This window comes from Lonchura striata, chromosome 9, assembly GCF_046129695.1.
Source record: "Lonchura striata isolate bLonStr1 chromosome 9, bLonStr1.mat, whole genome shotgun sequence".
NCBI lineage: Eukaryota > Metazoa > Chordata > Aves > Passeriformes > Estrildidae > Lonchura > Lonchura striata.
The window spans coordinates 534,134-558,827 of record NC_134611.1 but is presented as its reverse complement, the minus strand read 5'-3'; the positions used below and the strand labels follow the sequence as shown (position 1 = coordinate 558,827).

The following is a 24,694-nucleotide window of genomic DNA, read 5'->3' as shown; positions in this document are numbered from 1 at the left end:
CAGCCCTGTCTTGATTGTGGACTTAGCACCAGGGAGAAAGGACAATGCTGATGATGTGGATTGAACACCTGCTGCTTTGCTGCATCTGCTTCCTTCCTTGGCCTCTTTCCAGGGATGCTGGGTACTCAGTACTGCCTATCTTTTCACCTGAAAGAGCTGCCATTTTCACTCTCCCATTTTCTTTTTCTTCAGTTGTAGCCCTCTGTGTTTATATGCAAATAAAATTTACCTCTTAGAGAGAAAGCATGTGAAGGAAGAAGGAGAAGTGCAAAATGTACCTACCTCTTCTCTCTTACATGCCTATTTTCACATTCCTGCTCTGTCTGGTTTCAGAGCTTTTCAGCATTCTAATTTCTCTGGGATAGATGGTAATAGCACTGGACTGTGCTAATGCGTAAGTTTGGGCCTGGTCTCATTCTCTAATTAAAACTTTGGAATTCAGAGGGGAAAGTAATCAGCTGAACTAGAGAGGCTTTCTTAAGCCAGATGACGATTCTGATTTACTTCTTATTTTTGTAACAACTGTGTCCAAAAGAGTAGACAGTTCCTTGGGACCTTACTCCAGATGTTTTGGTTGCAAAAACAGAGGGACATCACCTTTGATTTTTCCATGACTGAGGGAATTCTTTTGTGGGGTTTTCTGAATGCTCCTGCTGCAGAAGTCAAAGCAGAGCCAAGTAAGCTGGAGCTTGTGGTATTGACACATCACCATGTTAGTACTGGTTCTTGGGCTTACCTTTTGGCATGGGGAAAAGAAGCTCCTTCCCCATCTCTTCTGAATTTTGCAGCACTGGATTCACATCATGCTATTAGACTGTACTGCATGACAGCAGGGATGCAGGGGGATGTGTAGGTAGGGGTTCTGTGGGTTGGCAACTTGGCTGAATCAGTTGTACAGATACTTTTAGCAATTGCTAAATATTTTTGAGTAGGCAGTACTAGTGCATATTTTGAAATAAGAGTTGGTAGTTAATATGCTTAAATTGTTCTGGGTTTTGTTTGTGGTTTTTTTTTTTTTCCTTTCCTCCCCTCCTTTCCATTTAGGATGGTACAGCAGTTTTCAGTGGACTTTGAAAAAAGAATTGAAGGATCAGGAGATCAAGTTGATACGCTGGAACTTTCAGGAGGTGCCAAAATCAATCGTATTTTCCATGAACGTTTTCCCTTTGAACTCGTGAAGGTATTTATCCATCTTGCTGATGTGCTTTATTTTATTTATGTATCCTTATGTTCATACTGATAGTGGTGTAGCCAACAAAGATCTAATTTATAGAATATGCTTTTAACTGTGGAAGAAATTACATGAAGTTATAATTGAGGCATTTAGCTTAATTTCTAGGATTGGACACCGAGACATGCTAAGAATTCTAAACTACAAGAATTAGAATATAATTATAATCCCATTTCATACTATTTTCTGTGCTCTCCTCTTGTTTTATCACAAATGGCATCTTTCTTTGGTTAAATGGGGAATGCAAGCAGTTGCAGTTGGTAAACTTGACTTGTGTTCAAGTGGCTGGTATCTATTAAAATGAGAGTTATGGAAAATAGCCCTTTAGGTCCCTTCCAACCCAAATCATTCTATGATGGTTTGACTTACGTAATGACCCTTTCATTTGAGACAACACTGACTTCTCTTCCAGCTAGCTGGCTTCTAAGAAACTTAAAGGAAAGCTTTATAACTTCATAATTGGGACAACTCCTCTCTTAAATCTAGTTGAAAACTGTAGAATGGGAAGGGGAGGATAAACAGATCATAATCATGAAAGTTGCACCACTTTAAGAAACCAGGCTTTAAAAAAAATGTGGAGTCTTCCAAATCCTGTTTCTGGCTTACTCTGTCAACTCTTCAAAATCATTCCAGCTGTTGGTATATCTGGAATGGAAGAGTATGTGATTTTCAACAATATTTACTACTGCCTGTAGCCTTAGTGGTAAAACATTTTAAAATACTCATTCATTGTTTGGTGTAATTAGAAATGACTATTTTAACAGCTGAACTTGCTTGTCTTATTGTTATAGAGGGAGAGGGGATATTTTGTGTTTTGTTGGAACCTTTCCCTAATGTGCTCTTGTGTGCTGCTGTTCCTCTAGATGGAATTCAACGAGAAGGAGCTGAGGAGAGAGATAAGTTATGCCATCAAGAACATACATGGGATCAGGCAAGTGCTCCAATGTTTTCCTGCCTGGTCACATGATACAGGTGGACTAGCTTTCCAAAGCATTGCTTACAAGCTTTGTTGCTCTCAGAGTTTTGGGAAATGTTTCTTGTGTTACTTGATTGGTAAATTCTCAGATGGTTGACACTGGTAACTATGGTGCAGTATTTGAACTTTCCTTAACTCTTTGCTGGAGAGGTCTTGATTTATCATAGTGAACTGATAGTTTTGGGTGTGCTTTTATAGTTTAGTTTTTTAATATAATTTATCTACCAAGGCAGACCTTGGAGAAGAGTGTTTGAAAGAGAATCAAGGCTTATTTGTTTAGAACTGGGTCTGTGGGTAGCTGTTTATAAATTCATTTACTCTGCAGTAACGTGAAATTCTCCACATTGGACTCTGAGTAACAAAACCTCATTTTGTGGTGTGAGTGAAAAGTGCAGCCATAGGATTCTTACGGATTTGCTGTGCAAGGAATTGTGCATAGCTTGCACCTGCCACTCATGCCTAAGGTTTGATGCACTCCTGCTGAGGCTTTTCTGCATTGTAGCAGTTCTTAAAGTTCTTGCAATCCTCTTGAAGGAGTTTAATCTTTCAAGCATGTTTCTACATATATTCTTATATTCTGAGTATATTTTTACTCAAAATGACACTTGCTTTGAGAAAAGCTAATTTAATCCTGTGGAAGTCTGTCTGTGTAGGGATTGTTATTACTCAGCTCTGAAAGTGAAGACTTGAGCAATTTAGTAAAAAAAAACAAACTTCCCTGCCTGATGTTTTTATTACTGTCTTACATATTCTTTTATGTCCACAGAACAGGTTTGTTCACTCCAGATATGGCATTTGAAGCCATTGTTAAAAAACAGATAGTTAAGCTGAAAGGACCTTGCTTAAAAAGTGTGGATCTGGTGATGCAAGAGTTAATCAACACTGTCAAGAAGTGCACTAAAAAGGTAGCTTGCACATAGATCTGGTAATGTAAGTAAAATGTAATGGTATAGTACATAACATAAAGCCCATCTTGCATTTTATAGTGTTACAAGAGATTTCTGATTCAGTCACTTGTTGGACAGAGTAGGACTTCCTTAGGTAATTAATTACAACTTCTGCAAAATGTTCAGAATAATTTAATGATGGAAAAGTTAATTTTTAAAATTCCTTTGTTTTTATTCTTATGGTCAGAGGTGGTTTTGAGTCAAGAGATACCTTCAGTTTCCTCCTTAAAACCATGTGTTCACTTCTTAGCTGACTGGCTGCTTTTGCAGTCTCAGCTGTCCATCTGCCTGTCCCACCATCCCAGTGCAGGGTACCTCATAATAGTAAGTACAGGAGTGATTCTGGGATGTGAGCACAGGTATGATAAGTTGTTGAGAAATATCCTCTTGCATTTTTTTTCTGAAAAAACACCAAAATTTTTATGTCAATGAGGAAGTAAAAGGAGATATTTCTTAAAACCATAAAGACAAAGAACACAGAAAAGCAGATTTTCTGGTATATTTTCAGCAGAGTTTCCAAGTTTTTTTTAACTTTTGTCAAAAAGTCTGGAAGACATATCACTTGAATTAACTGTGCAGATGCTCTTCCCAGTGGTATTTGCCAAATTTACCACTGTATCTTGCTTTTTTTTCCAGTATTGTTATGTAGAGCTGCTGCCACAAGGTGGAACCTTTAAAAAACAAGAAATTTGGAAATAATTTAGAGCACCACTCTGGAATTAGGCCCAGTAGAAGAGAGAAAAAACTCATTCCAGATAGACTGTGTTTCATATGTCCAAAGTGTCTCTTCCTCAGTGTTCCCTGGAGGAAAAGAACAGCAACAATCCATGGGTTTAGGTCTCTCCAGTCTATGAACAACAGCAAGTTATTCAGGCTTGCTTTGCATTTGCTTAATTTATAGTCCCAAGCATTTATGTTTGCTTTCTTCCAAAAAGGAAAGCTGGAGGCTCCCCTGTTTGTATTCCACTGAAGCCCCTCTGCAGGTGTAAATTTCTATTAATTTTCTGTTTCAGTTGGCAACGTATCCAAGGTTATGTGAGGAAACAGAAAGAATTGTTGCCAGCTACATTCGTGAAAGAGAAGAGAAGACCAAGGATCAGGTGAGAATAAATAGGAGATGTTACAGTTTGGAGAAGTGCGTGAGGGAGAATAGTTCTTACATCCAAAGTGCAGTAGGACAGTGAAAGATTTTATATTTTTTAATAGGCTGCACATTTAAGAGCGGAAGAAGAATTGCTTCTTTACCACTGAGCTTTAACAGAGACTGGAATTGTTACAAAAGGTTAAGTAGTGTTGGCTTGTTCCTATGCCAGTGTGCCAACTTGTTAGCTGGGCCACTAGAGCTGTTTGTGGGAAATCAATATTGCTTAAACAAATGCACACAGGAATAACTTATATTTCTACTTTGTTTCCAGGTGGTTTTAACATACCCACCCCTCACCCTAATTACAGTGAAGCTCACAAACAATTGTATGGAGACCTATGAGGGAGTGACAAGCTTTCCTTCAGGTTCAAAAAATGCTAAAAAACAAATAAAAATGCAGAGATATTTGGTTAAAGCATTCATCACTTAGCCAAACATTCCAAATCCAGGAAACTGCAAATCTGAGATTACATGTGAGAAAATCCATGGGAATTATTGTCTGGAGAGTGCAGAGTGTGACAACAGATATATTTGGGGAAGAAGAGCTCAGCAGAGCTCCTAAGCTGTTCTGGACTCCTGGCTCTCTGGTCCTATCCTGTGCAAATTAGGGAGTTGTGCAGCACATCCTGCTGCTTTAATCTGTGCTGCAAATGTAGTCATAAAACAATTGAACAAAAAAAAATTATTAGCTAGGCTTGTACTTGTAGGGAGTTCTAGTCAGAACACTGTAATTTCAAACTTTTGGAGAAAATACAAGTTGTTTAAAATAATTGAGTTTTATTTTCCTCTTCTTCATTGTATGCATATACCTGACTATTTCTCAGAATAAAGAACAAAATATGAGCTTTTTGTAAATGCCAAAAATTGACTGAAAATGTTATTGTCACATTTACATAATTATTTATGATGCTGGTAGTTATCCTTAATAAATCAAAACATTAGTGAGAGCGTTTTCAGAGGTAAGAGATGGAGCAAAAACATAGTGGGGATTTGAGTCCAAGTGAGGCTCTAATACCTTCTGGAAATCATGAAGAATTTGGGAGTGATGCTGTATTTGAGGAACTGTGCAGAAATAAGGTTGAAGAGATCAAATGCCACCATTTGGTAACAATAGGTTCTTTCCTTTCTCTCTCTGATAAATGGAAAGTCTGAAAAGACAGGGGTGAAGTGCACCCTCATGCATATTCCAAAGCCTCTTGGAGGTTGGGGGGGGGGGGAATTTTTTACTAATATCTTAGCAAGTTCTTTGCTGAGTTAGATTGTCAAGGTTGAATCAAATTCTCTGTGGACTGCTGAAAGACTGACAAGTGATAAGTAAACAAATCATTATGTTATTTTGTTGATAGTCAATCTCAATCCAGATGTGCACACCAGAATGGCTGAACTGGATGTTTTCTGGGCCAGGACTGGATTACTTATCACTTCTTTGTGGTACATAAAGAAAGTGTACATACCTGGATTTTAGGTTTAAGGTTTAGGTTCCTTGCTGACTTGGCTGGAATACTTTTGATAGGCAGAATTTGCTTAACTTGCAAAATGCAGAGCTGGAATCTGTTATATAATTATTAAAATTCTATCTGCCTGTGTGTGATTGATCTTAATGGAATGGACAAGGGCCAAGAAGGTGAAAAATGAGGTCTGTTAGGGAAAAAAGTAGGAAGAGGGAATAGGACTTCTGTAGTCTAACTTATTAAACAAACACAGAAACAGAAGCAGTGGAATTTAGAAAATATTGCTTTTGGCTTGAACAATTATGAAAACAATATTCCGTAATGCAGAAAACTCAAGTTCTGTTTTTTTTTTTCCTTCCTTTTCTTCAATCTCTCTCTTCCATCTTACCCATCTTATTTTGCTCTCCTGTCTCCCATAATAGATGCTGCTGCTTATTGATATCCAGGTTTCTTATATCAACACCAACCATGAAGACTTCATTGGCTTTGCAAAGTAAGTACATAGAAATTTTGTTAAAAAGACACTGTAAGGCTTTTTTGTTTATTTGCTTGGCATTTTTTTGTTATGTTCAGAACACAAGTCCTGTAGTATGATAGTGAAGATCCAGGCTGCAGAGTCCCAAACATGCAGGACCATGCTCTTTCTGAATATATACAATGTTGAAGTCTGTCCCAGTTGCAGGGGAATCTTCACCCAGTTCACAAGTCTGGTGTCACTGAAGCTGGAGCTTATGTCTTGGTCTGGAGTCACATACATTTCATGACACAGAAATGGTTACTGGTGGTCTTTCCACATTGTTATTAACGCATACTTTAGGAGCTGTGATTCTGTGTGAAACAGTTTTGCTCAGAATAATGGATCACTGAATTTGTAAGTGTGCCTGCTGTTTGGCTGCAGAGAATAATAGTAGCAGGATGCCCTGCAGGGCCTGGTTTGACGTTCTCCTCACTTAATTGAAAAGGCTGTGAGAATATTTTCCAGAATGTTCTCCCTCAGTTTCCAGCAATTTGTGCCTCAGGAACTTCATACCAACATTTTGACACTAGTAAAAAACATTGAAGATGTCTTCACTCTTTGAAGAATGAACGTTCCTTCAGACACATTCATGCCATATTTGCCGTAACAGTGATTGGAATCCCAACAGGTTTTGGCTGTGTGAGATGCTGGCAACAAATTTTGGCACCACGGTATGTATTTGAGCGTGGCCAATTCTAGTTAGCACAGTGAAGGAAGGTGCACATCTTTGGCAGTGTGCCTTGAAGATTTAAATTGTGGAGTTCAGTAAGCTGAGAGGAGAGAAGGCAAAGCCAGGCACTGTTTGTGTGTTTGGTTTGAGCAACTTTCTCTAGAATTGTTTGTGGGTCCTAGATATCATTATCAGTTCTCTTGACAAATAACAGGATGTTGTAGGAATGGTGGCTGGCCTTCTAGAGGTCAAGATAACAACCTGCCTGCTATTTACTACTCCTCATCCTTTTCTGACAGGAAAAAGGCTGCTAAAAACACTCCATGTATATTCATGTTGTGTGTTGTGACCTTGGGAAGTCACATAGTCCCACCTCCTGCTCAGAGGAGGGTCTGTGCTGAGTTCAGACCAGGCTACTCAGGATTTTGTCCAATCAGAGCTGAAGAATTCCCAAAATTGGAGATTCTCCAGCCTTTGTATACTAGCCTGTTCCAATAGCCTCACCTCACTATGAAAAGACTTTTCCTTGTGTCAAGTTGGAACTTTCCATATTCTATAGTAATGGATTCTGGAGTTCCAGGTGTATCTGTAGCTATTTCATTATGTTTCTCCCCTGGAAAAATTCCTCTCATGGGTGCTGCTCCTGCAGCCTCCATGGTCCTTGCTGCTGTGTCTTTGCAGTTCCCAAGTTCAATTTCTTGGGAAAGCTGCTGCCTCTTTTGCCAGCTGAGATCTGGAAATCCCCAGGTACTGTGTATGGGGCGTAAGCAGGTAACAAGTGACTCTTGGCTTAAGTTCACTGGTAAGTTTAAGCAAGGGTTTCTCTAGGTTGGAACAGATGGGAAGGAAAGTAGCCTTGTTGACTTCTGCTCAACTAAAAGAGAAAATTTGGATAACAAAGAAGAATTTAAAATATATTCACTAATGAGACAAACAGGAGAAAATACTAATTTGAAACTATAACTGTATTCTTGTTACAGTAGTTACGTTAGAACTGGAAAATGAAATAAGTTGTGTAGTACAGGGATTTCTGCAGTATCCAAACATCCTGGACTACAGAGTCCCCCAATTCTTTGGTGTTTCCTTTCCTCTGCTGAGCCCTTCTAGCCCCTTGTCTCATGCAGCTGCAGTAACAGTGCAAGTCCTGTGAACCTTGGTCATAAGAGTGAGCACAAGATATTACAAACTACTCTGCAGCACTGCAGGACCTGAGGCAGGTACAATGTGAATTGTCTTGAGTGGGATTTAACAAGGCCAGTATTTAGAATAAATTTGCACAGATATAAAATTGCAAAATCCTAGAATATTAATGTTTGTCTTGTTTGGCAGAATAAATGGCAGAATTCTGGGCTTGGGTTTGTTTCCAGTTGCTATAACTCAAAACAGCTACATGCTTCAATCTGATTTGTATTTAGAACATGAAATAGAGGACCATTTTCTGGGCTATTTCTAAAAGGCCTGAGTTTCTTAGTGTGATGTTAATGGTATAATTAGCATTTCTAAGTTGATAAAATTAAGAAAAAAAGAAAATTTAGATGATGCACCAGGGACCTGCAGTGTTGTTTGGTCAAAAGGATCAGGATTATCAAGCTCAACACAGTGAGTAGGCACGTGGAATAAATATTCTTGTGGATCTTCTCCCAGACAGTATGTGGACTGCTGGTTTGATAGTGTGGTCCAAAGGGCAGGATCAGAATTTGGACATGGGTTGAGCTGGGTGCTTCATCCATTCTTTGGAGCAGGAGCTGTGCACCAAACAGCAGGATTGGCCACAGGCTCTGATCCAAGCACACCTCTGCTTTTCTCTGTCAGAGCAGCCTTCTAGCTGCTGGCATATGGATGCTTCTGTCTTCAGTGAATCAATGCCTGGTGAAATGGTATAATCTAATCCAAACAAAACTTCCTGTCACCAGTGAAGTGTTGCTGGCTGAGTAGCCAAAGCCTGCTCTTGGAACACTTTTCTTCTTGTTTCCAGCAATATTTTAATTCTGTGGCCTAACATAAACCGCCACATAATGCAAATGATTTTAGAATTAATGGCAACTTGTTTGGTTTTGAGACAAGAGTGTGTTTTGTTTCAGGAGCTGGGATTACCAAAGTTCAAGAATTGAGCAAAATATTTTAAATATGGTTTAATTTCAAATGTGCTCTATTCTTACAAGATTTCAGCCTTGAGCCAGCTTTATGAAGGCTTAATCTATTGGTTATATTTACACCCTCAAAGTGCATATAAATATTAGAATAATATCCAAAGCAAACTGTCAAGACAAAGCTATTAAGGAGCCTCCAGCAGGGGAGGATTTTGTTGTACTGCTCTAAATAACAGAAATGGTTTGCTTTTTGTCTCCTCTGAATATTTATAGAGGGTAATGTTTCCAAAGTTACCCACATGAGCCATAATTTCTCTGTGCTTTTAGTAACCTTTACCAATGCAAGAAGGCTGTTGTTCCAAAGGGGATGATTGGTAGGAGCTGTCTGCTGTGCATGTCCCTTCTGTCCTTAGCAGGCAAATATCAGGTAGAAAAGCAGTTGAAATATGCATACATATGCAATGATTTTCCTGTGTTTCTTTTGCTGTGTTAATCTAGCTTTCTCTGCTGGAATCAAAAGTAACTTACTGCTAAATTGCTCCTCAGGAACTGGCTTAGTTCAAGTTTCCTCAGCATAACTCTTTTCCTCTGCTTCCCTTAGTGCCCAACAAAGAAGCAGTCAGGTTAACAAAAGTGCAGTGGGAAATCAGGTAGGCACCTAACAGAGAATGGATAATGGCATGTGCAAGTTAATCCAAGCTGTTTGGTTTTCTTGGCTGCATTTTCTGTTTTAAGTGTATAATTTACCTTTGTTTGCTTCAAACATACATAAATGTGTCCTCATTGCTTTGTTTTGCTGAACTTTTGAAAACCACCTGACTTCCATTGTTAGCATCATTTGCTGTTTAGCATTTCTGCTGCTGCTTGCACTGCTGGTGAGTGTCTTCCCTCCCATGCTGTTCAGTGCCTCGAATCCTCATGTTACACATCGGTGTTTTGTCATTAACTGCAAACTTGTGAATTTCAGAATCCCAAATGCTGGTGAGTACTTGCCTGTGTGTGCTTTGTGTGTTTTGCTACTCCTGATGTGTTCACAGCTGAACTGCAGTGAAGGAGCAAATGTGGATTTGCCTTTACATCTTCTGAAACCTTTCAGCTGACATCACACAGTTGCTGACTATGTACCATAGGCTTTTCTCAAAATAAACAAAGAATAAGTAGTTAATGCTCTCAGGTTAATTAGTATCTTCACTGAAATTCATTAATGAAATTATTTGTTTCTTTTTGTCACTTAAGAATATGGGATTGATTCTGCAAAGTGCTTCGTGCTCCTGAGCCTGCCTTCATTCTCTGCTTTTGTGTGGGTCAGGGGTTCTCAGTACTTGTCAGGATCAGTCCTCTTCTTAATATGAGATGAAAATATGCAAAATGCTACAATTTGGAGGGTTTCTGCAAACTTTGAGGTTTTTGCAAAGTCTTAAACAGAAAAAAAATTGTTATGGAATTATTACATACTTGAGAATGAAATTAAAAATAGTAGTAAAAATAAGATGATGAAATTTTGTAGAATTACCAGTATTGAATATCTTCCTAATGTTTTCACATGCAATTTGGTCAAACAATGCTCAGGAGGTTTCACCTCCTGATCAAGGTTTTCAAATGTGACAACTGAGTCTAGATCCAAGCGATAAACCTGAAATTTCAGAAAGTCTCCTATTCTGCTGTTGTTGTAGACAACAGTTTTTGGCAAGAGCTGTAATCATATTTTTGGGGCTAGAAATTCAATTTCTTCCTCTCTCCAAGAAATTGCTAATTATTTTCAGGATATTTCTTAAAATAATCCAGCAACTTCTTGGATGTGATGGTTCCCCACAGCCTGACCAGCATGAGCGGCATTTTTGATATTTGGATTAAAATTAAAAAAAAACCCTGAAGGTCTAAACACTGCAATGGCTTCAAAGAGCAGCCTCTCCCCTCAGAGGAGAGGTTTCCTTCTTATCTAGCTGTGCCGGAACATGTGTCAAACACAGTGACTGTCATCACTTTGGAGTGTCCCATAAAAGGAAAAGCAACCAATTATCTGGCTCTTCAAAAATACACAAATAAAATGAATGATTTTTTAATTGAGTGAATGTTTTCTCTCTGAAGAAGTGAAGAAAAATCTTGGTGTTTTAAATTCAATGTTGAAACTTGGTTGCTTGTGGTATAAAGGACTTTGCTGAACCTTTTATTGTAGAGATAATAAACAGATGTTTGTAAGTTGATTGTTTGGAGTTGAAAAGAACAAGAAAATGTTTCTGAAATAAAATTTCATTTTTGCAATTTGCTATTTCAGGGAACCAATCTACCGCCTTCAAGGCAAATTGTACGAGCTAAGTTCTGTAAGCTTTATTGTTGCTTTTTCATTAGCTTCTCAGAGGGCAAAATTTGTCTCTAACTCATTGGTTTGTTGAATACTTGCTGCTGAACTATTTAATGTTAAGCTGTCTTGTCTGTAACACTACTTCAACAAAGTGTAATTGCAGTTCATCACTTAACTGCTACTAACTTGCTGTTATCAGTCTGGACTAGTATAACTTAAAATGTTGTAGAAGACTTTGCATTAAATTAATATTTTTATAATTTAACACATTTCTCAAACTAAAATGACTAATTGGTGTTTATTTTATTATATAACTGGAAAGCAGATTTATCTGATATAAGTGCCTCTATTCATAGTAAACCTGTCTTTGAAATGTGGGCAAATAAGTTTCTGGTAACCAAAAGGAAATATTAGCTCTGGTGTAAATGTACATGCTGTTTATGGATACAGGTGCTGTTCTTGGTGGTTTGTTTATGTCAAGGAATTACTTTGGATTGAAAGATGAATTTTATGAATGAATATTTTCAAGCCTTTTTAATACTTTAAAGCCTTGTTAACATTCTCTTCATAGCACCAGGAGGATCAATATATCACAGACACTCTTTTCTAACCCTTCCACTTCATGAGTAAATAAATATGTGAATGTCTTTAATATTACTAATTAGAATTAATTGTCTAAACTGCAGTTAATTTTATAACAAGTTACTACCTGTTCAGTGATAGTAAAGTGTAAGAAATAAATGTCTGTATAGTGTTTATTCTTTGGCAATATCTGTGATAAAAATGTACATTTTTTCAGTTTGTTGCCACATCATCAAATTCTATTAGTTATCATTTTAAAGTAAACTTAAGTTCAGTTATGGAAAAAGGACTAGGCAGCACTGATTTTAGCAGCAGTTGAATTGAACCCCTTGGGGAGATCCAGATCACAGAATTTTCCCAAAATAGTGGGATGCTCGTTTGTAATACTTTGCTTTTCTTTTTTAGTAGCTTGCATTGGGCTGGAATGATGTAGATATTAACTATTTCTGTGTATCTTGAAAATAAGATGAGCACAGCAACACTTTATTTTTGGACAGTAATGCAAATTCCTCTTAGCTTGTTTTTCTCCTTTTTCCTCTACTACTAATTTATCCTCTCATGCTTAATCTGTGGCCTTTTTTTGTTTGTCTTTTCTTTGCTACCGCCTGAGGTTTTGACCTGACTCCACAAAGTTTCTTTTTAAGCCACAGGTTAGTCTGTCTTCTCATTTGCTCTGTGCAATGCTTGGTTGCAAACCTTGCACCAGCAGGGTTTGGCTCCTGAAAGCTGACCCACTCTTAATTGTGTATGTTGCATGCTGAGATTTGTTTTGGTGACTAAAATTCAATGTTTTAAGTTCCCCTTGACGATAAAGCTTTAAAGATGAGGGTGCCATTGCTCCATGTGCCCAATTGATGTGTGTGAGAATGCAAGACACTCAAATTATAGAGGATTATATACAATTTACAGGTGATTTGCTTCTGTAGCAAAATTTGTTGCTGTGCTTGAAGTAGCCCTGTAATTGGAGAAGGGGCTTAATATGAATTGTGAGTTTTAAGGCACTGTCCAGGTGATGTGGAGGTTTAGGTCTGAGGGGTTTGTTTGACCTGCCTCTCTCCAGTGTTACATCTGATTAATCTGGTTAATTTCTTCTGGACACAAGTAGCATTCAGACCCTATCAACTGGCCTATAGTCCTAATAAGTAACTTTTCCCCTTGTAATCCTTTTTTTTTTTTCTTTTTTTTTTTCTTTTTTTCTTTTAATCCTGCTTTGTAGCATACTTTCCTGTTTCTTTTCTTCAGATATACTTAAATCCTATTATCATGCATGACCCAGGAAAAAAATGCTTATACAATTTTTAAGCAACCAGTTGGAAGTGGAGACTTTTGCCATGGTCAGTGAAGTGTCATGAAAAATCATAACAGAGCTATTCTGTTAAGAAATGTCAGTATTTCTATGAAAGATCATGGTGCCTATGAGCTAACACATTCAAAAATATTTCAAAATTTAGCGGCATGAGACCTGCTGTTTTTCAATTTTCACTTCATCAAGTCTAGAGGAGTATTGCTGTTCTAAATAGCCTTTAACTATTTTTTAGGTTAATATCCCTTCATGTTTGACATACCTCAGTTTTTGTTTAGCTATATTTGGAAGTATATTTCAGTTTTTTACCCCTAAGAGCTTTGCTCCAGTAAAGACTAAATTTTTCTTTAAAGCAGACATACTTTTAGGACTTCAGGCTCTGTCACTAGTTTTAAGTTATGTAATATATTGTGCAGTGATTTGTAGGGAACCAATGTCACAAGATCTCGGTTGTGTTCCTTATCAGAGCAGATCTGATCAGTTTATGCTGTGACATTTGGCAAATTACAGTGAAATATTAGATTAGGTTTCCCCTCTAATACGTTACAGCTTCTGTAGCATGAGGATCTTCATGACTGAAAACAAAGAATCAGCAGTTTCTAAGGGCACCTCCCTGAGTAGTTTTTGTAATTTTTATTTTCTCAATGTGCTTACTGTTTGGAAGCACATGTTGTAATGACAGCGGCTGGAAGATGGAGTGGTACTGGGAGTTGTGTTCTGGGATCAGAATTATTTCAGTGTAGTTACACAACACAACTTTAATGGTGTTACGTTAACAATTACTGCTGCTTGTCTCCTTGGAGGAGTGTCCAGTCTCATGATTCTCACTCTTGTGTTTCTCTCTGCCCAGTTTCAAGTATCTCACTTATCTTGAAGTCATCCTTCAAATACTTCTTTAGAGAATCAAAAGTGTCCCATTTCTTTCAATATATTTCTTTTACAAATGCCTTATTTGATTTAATGTAATTAAAGTAATGCAGCAACATATAAAATGTGCTTATTGTGTCAAATCCTGCTTTCCTGTTTATCCATGAAGTGGTGGAGGGTAAGAACAACAAATATGATTTGGGTTTTGTGCAGCTGAACTATGAGAAAGTGATTTCCTTCTGGCTTGTTCGTGTGCATTGAGAGGCTCCAAGTTTCATTTTTCAGTCACCCAGATTAGGTATCAGGATCCTGAAGGAAGGAACTGTGTCATCTCTTGTTCATCCTGTGCATGGAGTCCAGCTACCGGTCAGAATATTGTCTCCAGGAGCTTCTGGCTGTGCCCATGTTTTTCACCTTCCTGAGGTTCATAACTTATGTCACTGACATCCGCTCTGCACAGAATGACATTTAGAAATATCATAGAAAATAGTGAAATGGATCTCTTAGATACAACCCAATGAGAAAATGAACTAGTGAGACCAATAATGAAACACAGTGCTTTCATTTTTCAAGCTGAAGTGCTATAAAACATAGTTAACACAACAGTTTAAAAAACTCCAAAATAATACCTCTCCTTCAGAGTTTTCTGAACTTCAGAAGTGTCTTACCCTCTTATTGCCTGTGTAGGGGGACTTCTAAAATATGGCTTGAGGGTTTGGTGTTTTTTTTTTTAGAATTTGGCCATAGTCTAAGGTGTCATTCGGCTTCTCTGGAAAGTGAAACTATGTTCCTTTATCTCACCTTTTCTTGCATTACACCTTGATCCAACATCTCCTCCTTTACATCCAACACTGATGTTGAGTCTTCTGTAAGTGTAACTTTTTGGAGTTAACAGAGTGTGCCTGGGAAATGGGAAAATTCAATGAAAAGGACATGGGCTTAGCACACTGAGCTCATCTCCTCCCTCTTGGTATCCCCTGGAACAGCTTCCTAGTATTTTAGGTTGTTATGACCTGTTGTAGAGTCCAGATTTCCCAGAGGGGTATAGATAAACAAGTCTAGAAATTTCACATGAAAAACACACACCCAGAATATTGGTGCAGGCTGATGTTCTACTCTTCTGCAGGGTTGTGTGGGAACGACAGCTGGATCTAATCCTCAACACACAGGATTTTTGAGGAAACTACTGGCAAATTCCTTCCTTTATGAGACAGTGACCAGGGATTGTCCTTGCAAGTCACCTTGTTTCTGTTCACACCCCGTGATGGTTGCACATTTATGGGGAGATGTGCTGCACTGGAGCTTGTGCCATACCCTTGAGTCTCTTTACAGGAATCATGCTCTGTTCTCTCATCCCTTACTGTGGTTTCAGACCCAAATCAATGTTTTCTTAGAGATTTTCTTACAGGCTGAAAACTTACAGCCTGTGTTTGGACCGTCAGGACTTTTCTTACACTGCCGGCCTGGTTGTAGTAAATGGGAAAACATGTTTTATATCGTCTTTGAAATGAAACTGATACTCTTGGATTATGTGCATTTCCATACAATTTCCTGCTTTTCAGGTGCAACTTCTTTGGTTTAGTTATCAAATATAATTCAGTCCCTTACCCTGTGCAAAACCAAAGCTGTTTTTTTTTAGGAGCTTGCATGAACATCCAGGAAGAAAAGGAGTGAATTCTGGTTCTGAAACTTTTATAGATGGCAAAGAATAGATGGTGAGCAATGTTCTTCTTTGGTGAGTTGTTGGTATTGGAGTTACTGGTTTTGTAAAGCCTTATGAGAGGAACGTTGGTCTCATGTTTCTTTAAATACAAGAGGAAACTCGTGTTTGGTCACACAAGTCGGTGTCTGTGGAGCTTGTTGAGAGGGTTCTGAAGGGCTTCTTTGAGCACTTTTTTGTGTCCCAATATTCCATTGGCAAGTGAAGGCTGTTGCTGTGGGGAGAAAGAAGAGCTGAGGTTCCTTGCATTTGTGATTGGGAGGATTCTCCGGTCTTGTTCAGAGCATGATAGGAAGGAATGTTTGCTTTCTCATTTATATTGGACAACAGTGGCTGTTCCAATAAAATTGAAAGTTTCCATCTCATCTGTAAATGAATTTTCATGGTTATACTCTTCTGCTGGGGAGTTGTCTCATTTCTCTTAGGTTTCTACTGTCCCCCTTTCTTTGTGCATGATGCATCCTCCTGGTCTTAGTATTTATAGGTATGTTCACATCTGTTTCTTTCATCTTTTGCTTGTATCTATGTTACAAAGCTTTGCTTTATCTATTTTCCCCTTGATTTTTATTGCTGCCTAAGGTTTTTCTTTTCCCTCTTTTCTTTTTCTCTTCTATAGAAGAAAATGCTCTCACATGCCTCACCTTATATCTTCCTGCCTTCATTTTAACTTAAATTTAGAAGACCTCTCCCCTTTGTCACTTCATATAACCACTTCTGAAAATCCTCAGTATGTGTCAGAAGCCACTCACTTTACCAGAATTTAGGTGCTTTTCCTGGTATTCACCTTTAGGGATGACCTTAAAAATTAGAGCAGAACAGTGTAGTCAGAGATTAAGTTGTGTGGGCTTTCACAATGTGTTCATATACAGCAAATAAATATCTTCAAGCTTACCTGATCCTTATCACACTTACACTTGCTGAAGTAAAACATTCTGATAGGTAGGCTTCTCTCTTTCTCCAACCTTTAGACTGAAAATATAATACTTTGTTATTTTTTTCTTTTTTGAGTGCTGCAAAAATTGTTGAATTTCCCAGAGACTGAAAAAATGCACCTGTTTGTGTTTCATTTAGCAAATCTTTATTTAAAAGAATGAATGCAACAACAGAACTCTGTCAAGTGAATAATGAACTAAACTTGTACCTGACTGCACCTCTGCATAGGTCATCCGGAAAGGCTGGCTCACCATCAACAACATTGGCATCATGAAAGGAGGATCCAAGGAATACTGGTTCGTCCTGACTGCAGAGAGCTTGTCCTGGTATAAAGATGATGAGGTAAGGAATGAAGAACATTTTTCTGTTGGGGAAAACCCCAGTATTCATACAGTATTCTGGTATCAACTTGAAATATTTAATTAGTTTGTGTAAACCTGAACTGAGAGATTGTTCTAAGATTTTAGCTGTGTTAATTTAAATTTCTGGTTTGATTCATGGAGAACGCTGACTGTCTAAGACTTCTGTTGAAATGCTGATAACAAACACAGGGTGTGGTATGGGGTATTTTTTGTTGGTTTTACTTTTTTCTTATCTTCCTGTGATTTGCACACATTGCTTTAAAAAAGAAAAAAGGAGAAAGTCCCAGGATGTTCTGAAATACTCTGCTTATTGTCCTATCCTTGCTTGGGTTATCTTGTACATCTACTTCAAGCTGATCATAAATTATCTGGGTAAATTTACTTCTGAAAGTAACTACAGCAACTGATTTAATGAAAACAGCTGCTCTCTGGTCTTATGTTCTGAGAGGATGAAAAGCCCATCTGCAGAGTTCTCTAGCTGTTTGCTGTGGATTTTCAAATTTGACAAAATATGCACCTTTTTGGGTGACCAGTAAATCTGAGGTGAGTAATATGGAAATAAAGAAAAAGACATCCACATTGCTCACCTTAAATGTATTGTTAGGCAACTTGTCTGTTCTGTTTAATGATTTTTTCAACAGTGTGTATAGTGATACATTTTATCCAAGACTCCAGCAGTATTTTGAAGGTTAAAAAAGGATTATGTGTGCCATCAGATTTATGGTAAAGGCTTTTTTGAATTTTTGTAAGGTTTGTGTTGGTTTTTGTAGAAAAGTAGGGCTACATTAAAAAAAAAAAAGTATTATTTCCTATTTGGGTCCCCCCCCTCCTAAAAAAATTAAATTATTTTAGTAAGAAATTATTGATTTTTAGGGTGAACCAGCTAGATGGATAGAAGATGCACAGGTAAAGAGAAAGCTTTAAAGCTCTAAAGCATCACTCAATCTTTTAATCTTATGCTAAGTAATAATCAAAACACTGGTTGATCCCAACAAAACAGGTTGATGGGGATTCTGCAAATTCATATTCTCTTTAAACTACCGTGGTGTTTCACTGCAGTGGATTCTCTGGAAGCCCTGGGGAGAGGGCCTGCAGTGCATAAGGGAGAGCTTTCCCAAGTCCTGCAAATCCAGGATGTGGAACTCCTTCAGTAATGCTGCTGAGGGTGCAACTGTGCTGCTCAGAAATTGGTTTTTTCCCCCAGTCCATAGCTATTTCAGGATAGACTTTAAGGCAGAGGGACAAATTAGATTAATCTTGAGGATTTTGCCCCTTGCCCTTTTATTTAAGTTTTAAAGGGATTCAAATTTAGTGTAACAGAAAAAACAGTGCATGTCAGGCAGAGGGGAGGCGCCAAGGGACAGATGTCAAGGGCGGAAATTTTATTCTCAGATTGCTAGAATTTGAAAAATATGCAGAAGTGACTTTATGAATTAGAAAATTTGAAGTTTTTGTTTTTTTGTGATCTGCCTTGAAGTTACTAGAACCAGTTTTCTTAGGTAAGATAAAGGCTTAACTAAAACAAGCAATGTGGCAAAACTTACACACCTGCTGTTTTATCTCAAGCAGCTGGAGGTGCATCCAAGATGAACTGTGGCAATATTTTTAGGTAGTTTTGTTATTTTTTTTTAACTCTGATTTTTGTTTAGTGAGAAATATAAAAATTCCTGAAAATCTTAATGGTACATCTTGTGCTGTGCAACTTCAAAAATATATAGTTTTGACAATCTGCTGGGGAGAGTCACCTGGGAAGCTCATGAAAGTACTCAGAAGGAAATGGCCACTGTGTGATTTCCATATGCATATTTTAAGATAATGTCTCTTAATTGCCAAACAGTTATATTTTGAAGGTCATGAAAATGTCAGTAGTTAATTCAGGCCATGGGAGATCATTCAGGAGTTTCTTAGAGTGGTAAGAAGATAATTGCAAAGGATAATGGTAGAGTATTATTCCATGTTCTGCTGGTGAAAGAAGTTGCTCCTTAAGTACAGATTAGCTGTATAATTTGATTATTTTGTTCTGTAAAAGAGTTTATGAAGTTATGCTTTTTGGTGGGTTTTTTGTTTGGTTGGTTGGTTTTGGGTTTTTTGGGGTGTTTTGTTTTTTTTTTGGGGGGGGTTGTTTTTGTTTTTTTGTTTGTTTGTTTTTTAATTGTTGGGTTTTTATTTATTTTTTTTTTTTTACTGGTCCTTCTCAGTGAGACTGAAAAATCAGTAAGACTCCTCAGCTGCTGGCTGGAGTGTCTGTGTGGGGGTGTTTCCCCCCCGTGAGGTGTGCAGTCTGGTGATGTGAGAAGTGATCCCTGTGTTTGTGTGTCTGGCTGTGCCCTGCGAGGTCGTGGGGAGTTCAGAGCCCCCAGCCCCTGCCCGGGCAGGTCGGGAGCTTTTCCCTGGCAGCTGGAGAAGGTGCAGGGTCAGCTCTCACCTGGCTTCCCTTGCCATGCTGAGGAGTTTGTGCCCTCTGTGCCTGTAGCCAGTGCTGCAGCAGCTGTGTACCAGAGAGCTCTGACAATGTGCTTTGCAAAGCTCCAGTGCCTGCTGGGGCCTCCAGGGCTGTGTACCCCCTCTAGTGTAAGCTGAGCCTGTTTTCTAGTCTGGAATTTGCTCTGAGATCAAAATCACTAGTGGTGGCTCGCTAGTACTGTTAGAGGGATGTTAATGCCTTTGTGAGGTGCAGCTTTGTAAGTGATAAATCCACAGTACAATGTATTTAGAAGCAAGTTATTAATGGCAAAAGATTTCAGATTTTCCTGTATGATATCAGTATTAGAAAAGAAACAATTGTTTTCTTCACATGGTTTTGTCTGTCAAACATACACTAGGATTTTATTCCTGATGAGAGGGATTCAGTGCTTAAGAATGGGTTTTTAGACTTGCAGTTCTGGAAATGCCAGGTTGATGTTTGAACAGTGTTCTTAGAGCAGTTACAGTATCAGTTGTGGGAGAACTAACATGGAATACTTTCTGATCCTGCACGCAGTTGCTTCTGTTTGTAACTTTGCTGTGTGACCAGTATCATGACTTTGTGCTTTTCTACTTAAAAACCAAGCAAGGAAAGTGCTGTGTACTGGCGTTAAGACTGCTGTAAACAAGTGCAAGATCAGCACACTCCGTGACCTCACAAATACAGATTTATTTCATAGAGTATTCCATGTAATCCTAGCTGAAGCATTATAAGGCATACCTACACACACAAATTATTAAATCTAAGCATTTTAGCTCTTAGTTTTGACTATATTTTTAGTAGCATTAACTAAGGTTCATTTGGGAGTCAACCTGCAAATCTGATGTTTGTGAATTAGCCACTTCTGCATTAGGATGAAATGGATTTTGGGAATGTGGCATGTCATTCTATCTCGTGAATAAAAAAACCTCTTTACTGTAAAGGTATGGATACCATTTGTAAAGTGGTGTAGCATTGTTATGGTGCACAGTCATAGAATGTGATTTTATTCTTCGTTCTAAAGCATCCAGAGATTTCACTGGCATTATTGCCGTGCTGAGGATGCCAAGCTGGACTCTAGGATTAGAATTTATGAAAATGTGAAATTTACATTGATGGAGAAAAATCTCCTGTCGTCTTATTTCCAAAGAAAATATTTCCATTTTGTTTCAATAGTAAATGATACTATTGCCAACATCAGTGATGGATGCAGTTTGTATTATAATTTAACAGTTTGTTCCCAGTTGTAAAATGATGTGAGATTTGAGAGCGAACTTACAAAAATGAGGGAGGAGGTGGAAGAGTGGAAAGGGGAGAAGTTTCCTCTAAGGTCTGACATTGTGTATGTTTACAGAATGAACTTGCCACACAATAAGCTGCTCTTGGCTTCTGTGGAGAGCAGGAATGTTGGGGGGTTTAATACAGCAGGAATGGAGCAATGCCTGGGAAGCAAACGGGAGGACAGAACACACGGCCGTGCCGCAGGGCTGCGGATAAATCCAACTTACTGTTAGTGAGCTCGTGAGAACAACTAGGAAAAGAGTACTATAGGAAGCACAGTAACAATTTCAGCAGTGGGTTTTATTGTACTTGACAGGCAGTGCTGCTTTGACTCTGGGCTTGGTGACTGACCGGCCGTCTGAGGTCCAGAGCGACTCTTGGCTGGAGCTGGTGCTGCAGATGCTCTGGGCTGTCAGAGCGGGGTCCCACTGGCGGCTGTCCCTCAGGCTGGGTTGTCATGCGACTGCCTGTCTGTGCCTGCTGTACAGGTGAGAGGATGTTCTGCACAGCAAGTGTAGACAGGCAGACACATGACAACTCCGTCCAGCCAGTCCCTTGGAGCCATCGCCGCTGCTGTGCAACACTTTGTGCCAGTCCACTTTAGGGGGTGTTTGTAGGGGGGAACACACATAACAGAATTAAACTTTAAAACATTGGCAGCTGCAGAACAAGAACAGAACTTGGTTTTATTCAGAAAAGAAGCTTGGTACATGAGTTATCATTGTGCTGACACATATCAGGGATGCAATTTCAACAGACTGCTCACACTGAATGTTTGGAAAAGCAAAAAGAACTGAAGTCGTGGTTTATTTTATATGCAATTTGTACAGGGTTTTGCCTGCACACTGTACTCACACATAGTAATTTAACCAGATGTTTTTACTCTTCATGGAAGCACAGAAATACTGAAGTTCAAGATAAAGGATATGTTTATACAGTGCATATTTTCTAGGAGCAGATAAGTACAATAATCCGGGACGTTAAAAATAAAGATCCTTCTGTATAAATGGAGGCTGCAACTTACACATTAACCCCATTATAGAGAATGTGCTGGAAAGAAAACTGATTTCATTTTGGTTCAATTTTTCTAATATGTGATAGCTGTACATGTATTACATTCTTTTTTGTATTTTGGTCTGCATGCTATTTAAATTTTGCTTTGTCTCAAAATCTGTACTTTCTGACAAGATAAATGGGCCTCATAAAACTTCAGTAAGTTTTTTTTCTGTCAAATATGGACTATGCTAAAGATCAAAAGCATGTAAATAGCATCATTTCACATCACAAGATGTGCTGCTTTGCTGAATTTTCTCTGTACACTGTCTCTACACACAGTGACTGTAATCCAACTTTGCAGTGAGATTTGACACAGTTCTGGGGTATTGTTTCAGAAGGTATAAAACCCATTGGAACCTTAAAGGGGGAAAAGAATAATTGTATTAATTTTCTCTACAGATTAAATGTTTCTGATTTGTAAGGGTGTTCTTGAATCTCTGTTGCTCGCTAGTGCCACCATAGGTAATCAACAAAGTTGTGCTTTCAAACCCTTCTCAAACATACCCCATTCAGAATAGCAGCCAAACAATTTTGAGTCCAGCCTGAAAACTGATTATAAATTACCAGAGATTAAAGGTGGAGATAGTGCTAAGGTTTTATATTAAACTAATAATACATCAATATGTAATTATTCAGGTGTTATTTCTCTAATAATTTTGCTGTAAAGAATAATAGGCATTTCAGTTAATATACAAATTGACTATGCAGGTTAAGTTTATCAATTTTATGAATAAAATTTTCCTTGAACGTAACAAGGTGGAATAAGATCTTTAAATAAATGAATCAACCACAAAAAATGGCTAATTAATTCAGAGACAAAAAATTAATTCCAGTGCATTAAATGTTTTGTCTTTATAAAATGCTGACTTAAATTTTTATAGCTAAAAGTAAAATTTTAAGTGTATGTTTTAACTTTCCATTTCTTGCTGCCTGCTTTACCATTTTGAAGAAAAACAGAAGTGGAAAATTATAAGTATTTTTAAAATAGATATAATACACTGATTGTTTCATAGATTTAATCAGATTTAACTCCTGCATTTAGTTGCTAAAAAAATGAAAAATCTTTAGTCTGGAAGAAAATAAGTCTAACTTTCTGTGTTATGGGTCCTTCTTGAAATAAAGAATTGTACAGTCAAAGTTGTTGGCAACCTATAGTACAGAATATTAGTATAGCAGAAGTATGGATTTTCTAGAATAGATTTTTGGTTAACAACTGTAAGGGAGGTTGTGCTGGGAGAAAAATCGTAAGTGGAAACTTTGTGCTGTCTTTCTAAAAACTGTACACAAGGAGAATTCATCAAAGAATCAGCAAAAAGCTTTACATCTTAACAGAGGCAAGTTTGTTTTCCCTTCAGTTAATTCACTGGATGCTGCTAGACATGACTAGAGTAATATTTCCACTTGATTTTCATTTAAAAACTGAAATTCCTTTGAACTGTAGTTAACTTGCTTAAAGAGCTTAACATTTTTGTGTGCTGTGTCTGGTTGACACACTGAGTCAGTAAAGGACTTGAGAATATTTTAGAATACTCATAATAAAAAAAAAAATCTTATGATTGCCAATATTATATTTACAGAAATTTATGTTAAGGACCTGACTTTAAATATTGGTACCTTGGAAACTGAATTGAGATATGTATTCTCTCCAGTTGTGATCAGGACTCTTTATTTAAGGGAAGGCTGTTATTTTTAGATACTGCTTTGCAATGCTGTGTAAAATGCAGTACAGAACTACAGTAGAATAATTCAGGAAAGTTTCATTCTTAACTCTGGCATTTCCTGTCTTTTTGTGGGTTTAATCCTGACCCTTAATAGTATTTCAATTAAGATTTTTTTTTCCCTAAATAAAGTACAGTTCAGGAAACAAAGCCTTTTACAAATAAAAGTAAAGTTACGCTCTTGATTAAAATATATTATTTTAAAAACCCAACACATTAAAGTTTAGGGCTTTTCATTTTCCAATCTGCTTAATAGATTTTGATTGAAAGATTATAATGAACATTCTATGTAGAAGCATGGAATTTTTCTGCAGATATTTTGCCATTTTGGTTATAATATTTTCCATCTAGAAATGATGCTTGGGTGGTCTGGAGGCACAGTGATAGTACAGGAAGGGGGGCAAGGAGCGTGGGGCGGGTGGCAGTATCTTCATGCTCTGAAAATACAGATGCACTAAATAGCACTGGCAGTGGTCATACAGGAGACAACATGCAGCTAAATGACAAGGCAGAAAGATGGCAAATGACATGTTTTTTTTTTGGTTTTTTTTTGTTTTTTTTTAAAGTAACTAGGTTTCTTCACATTTGGATACTTATTTGATCTATATTTATTTCTGTAAAGTTAGCTGACTTTCCCCCACCCTTCTCTCTCTTTTCCTTTTATTTTTAACATTAAAGGAATGGTCAGAAAAGGTTTGAAATATTTTCTTCCTCTTCCCTATTTAATTTTTTTGAGTGCACTTAAAAAAATACACTTCCTAAAGATGAAGGAAAGTCTGTTATATTGAAACGCTCACCTATTTAAATGTTCCTACTGGCTTTAATGTGCATTTTATAGTAATATTTATCCATTCATGCAACAGGCTTAAGCATTGGTATTGTCCTGGCTTTAAAGAACTCTCATCATGATTAGTATGCATTGGGTCCTGCTAATTTCTTTTTTTATTATTACAAAAAAGTAATATTTGGTGGTATTTTGTTTTTTGTTTTTTTTTTTTTCTCTTGAAATATTTATATGCAGCCTATTTGTGTTTGTTGATATGCACGTTTAAAGCATCTTGTTTTACAATTATTGAAATCTCTTCTCTGTGGCTATGATCA

General features: G+C 37.7%; 1 protein-coding gene across 5 annotated transcripts in view; it reads left to right on the top strand.

The window, feature by feature from the left end:
* The window catches only part of DNM3 (dynamin 3), a 169,226-nt gene that overhangs the window by 31,448 nt on the left and 113,084 nt on the right, over positions 1–24,694 (top strand). For 2 of the 5 annotated variants that reach the window (XM_021545817.2, XM_021545816.2), the window contains exons 8-15: positions 1,045–1,180; positions 2,095–2,162; positions 2,974–3,112; positions 4,168–4,254; positions 6,172–6,242; positions 9,628–9,676; positions 11,302–11,331; positions 16,962–17,075. In XM_021545817.2, coding sequence (XP_021401492.1) covers positions 1,045–1,180; positions 2,095–2,162; positions 2,974–3,112; positions 4,168–4,254; positions 6,172–6,242; positions 9,628–9,676; positions 11,302–11,331; positions 16,962–17,075 — 694 coding nt within the window. Of the gene's footprint in view, positions 1–1,044; positions 1,181–2,094; positions 2,163–2,973; positions 3,113–4,167; positions 4,255–6,171; positions 6,243–9,627; positions 9,677–11,301; positions 11,332–12,542; positions 12,561–16,961; positions 17,076–24,694 lie in introns of all 5 variants that reach the window. The other 3 variants (XM_021545820.2, XM_021545819.2, XM_077785251.1) reach the window with 2 other exon arrangements.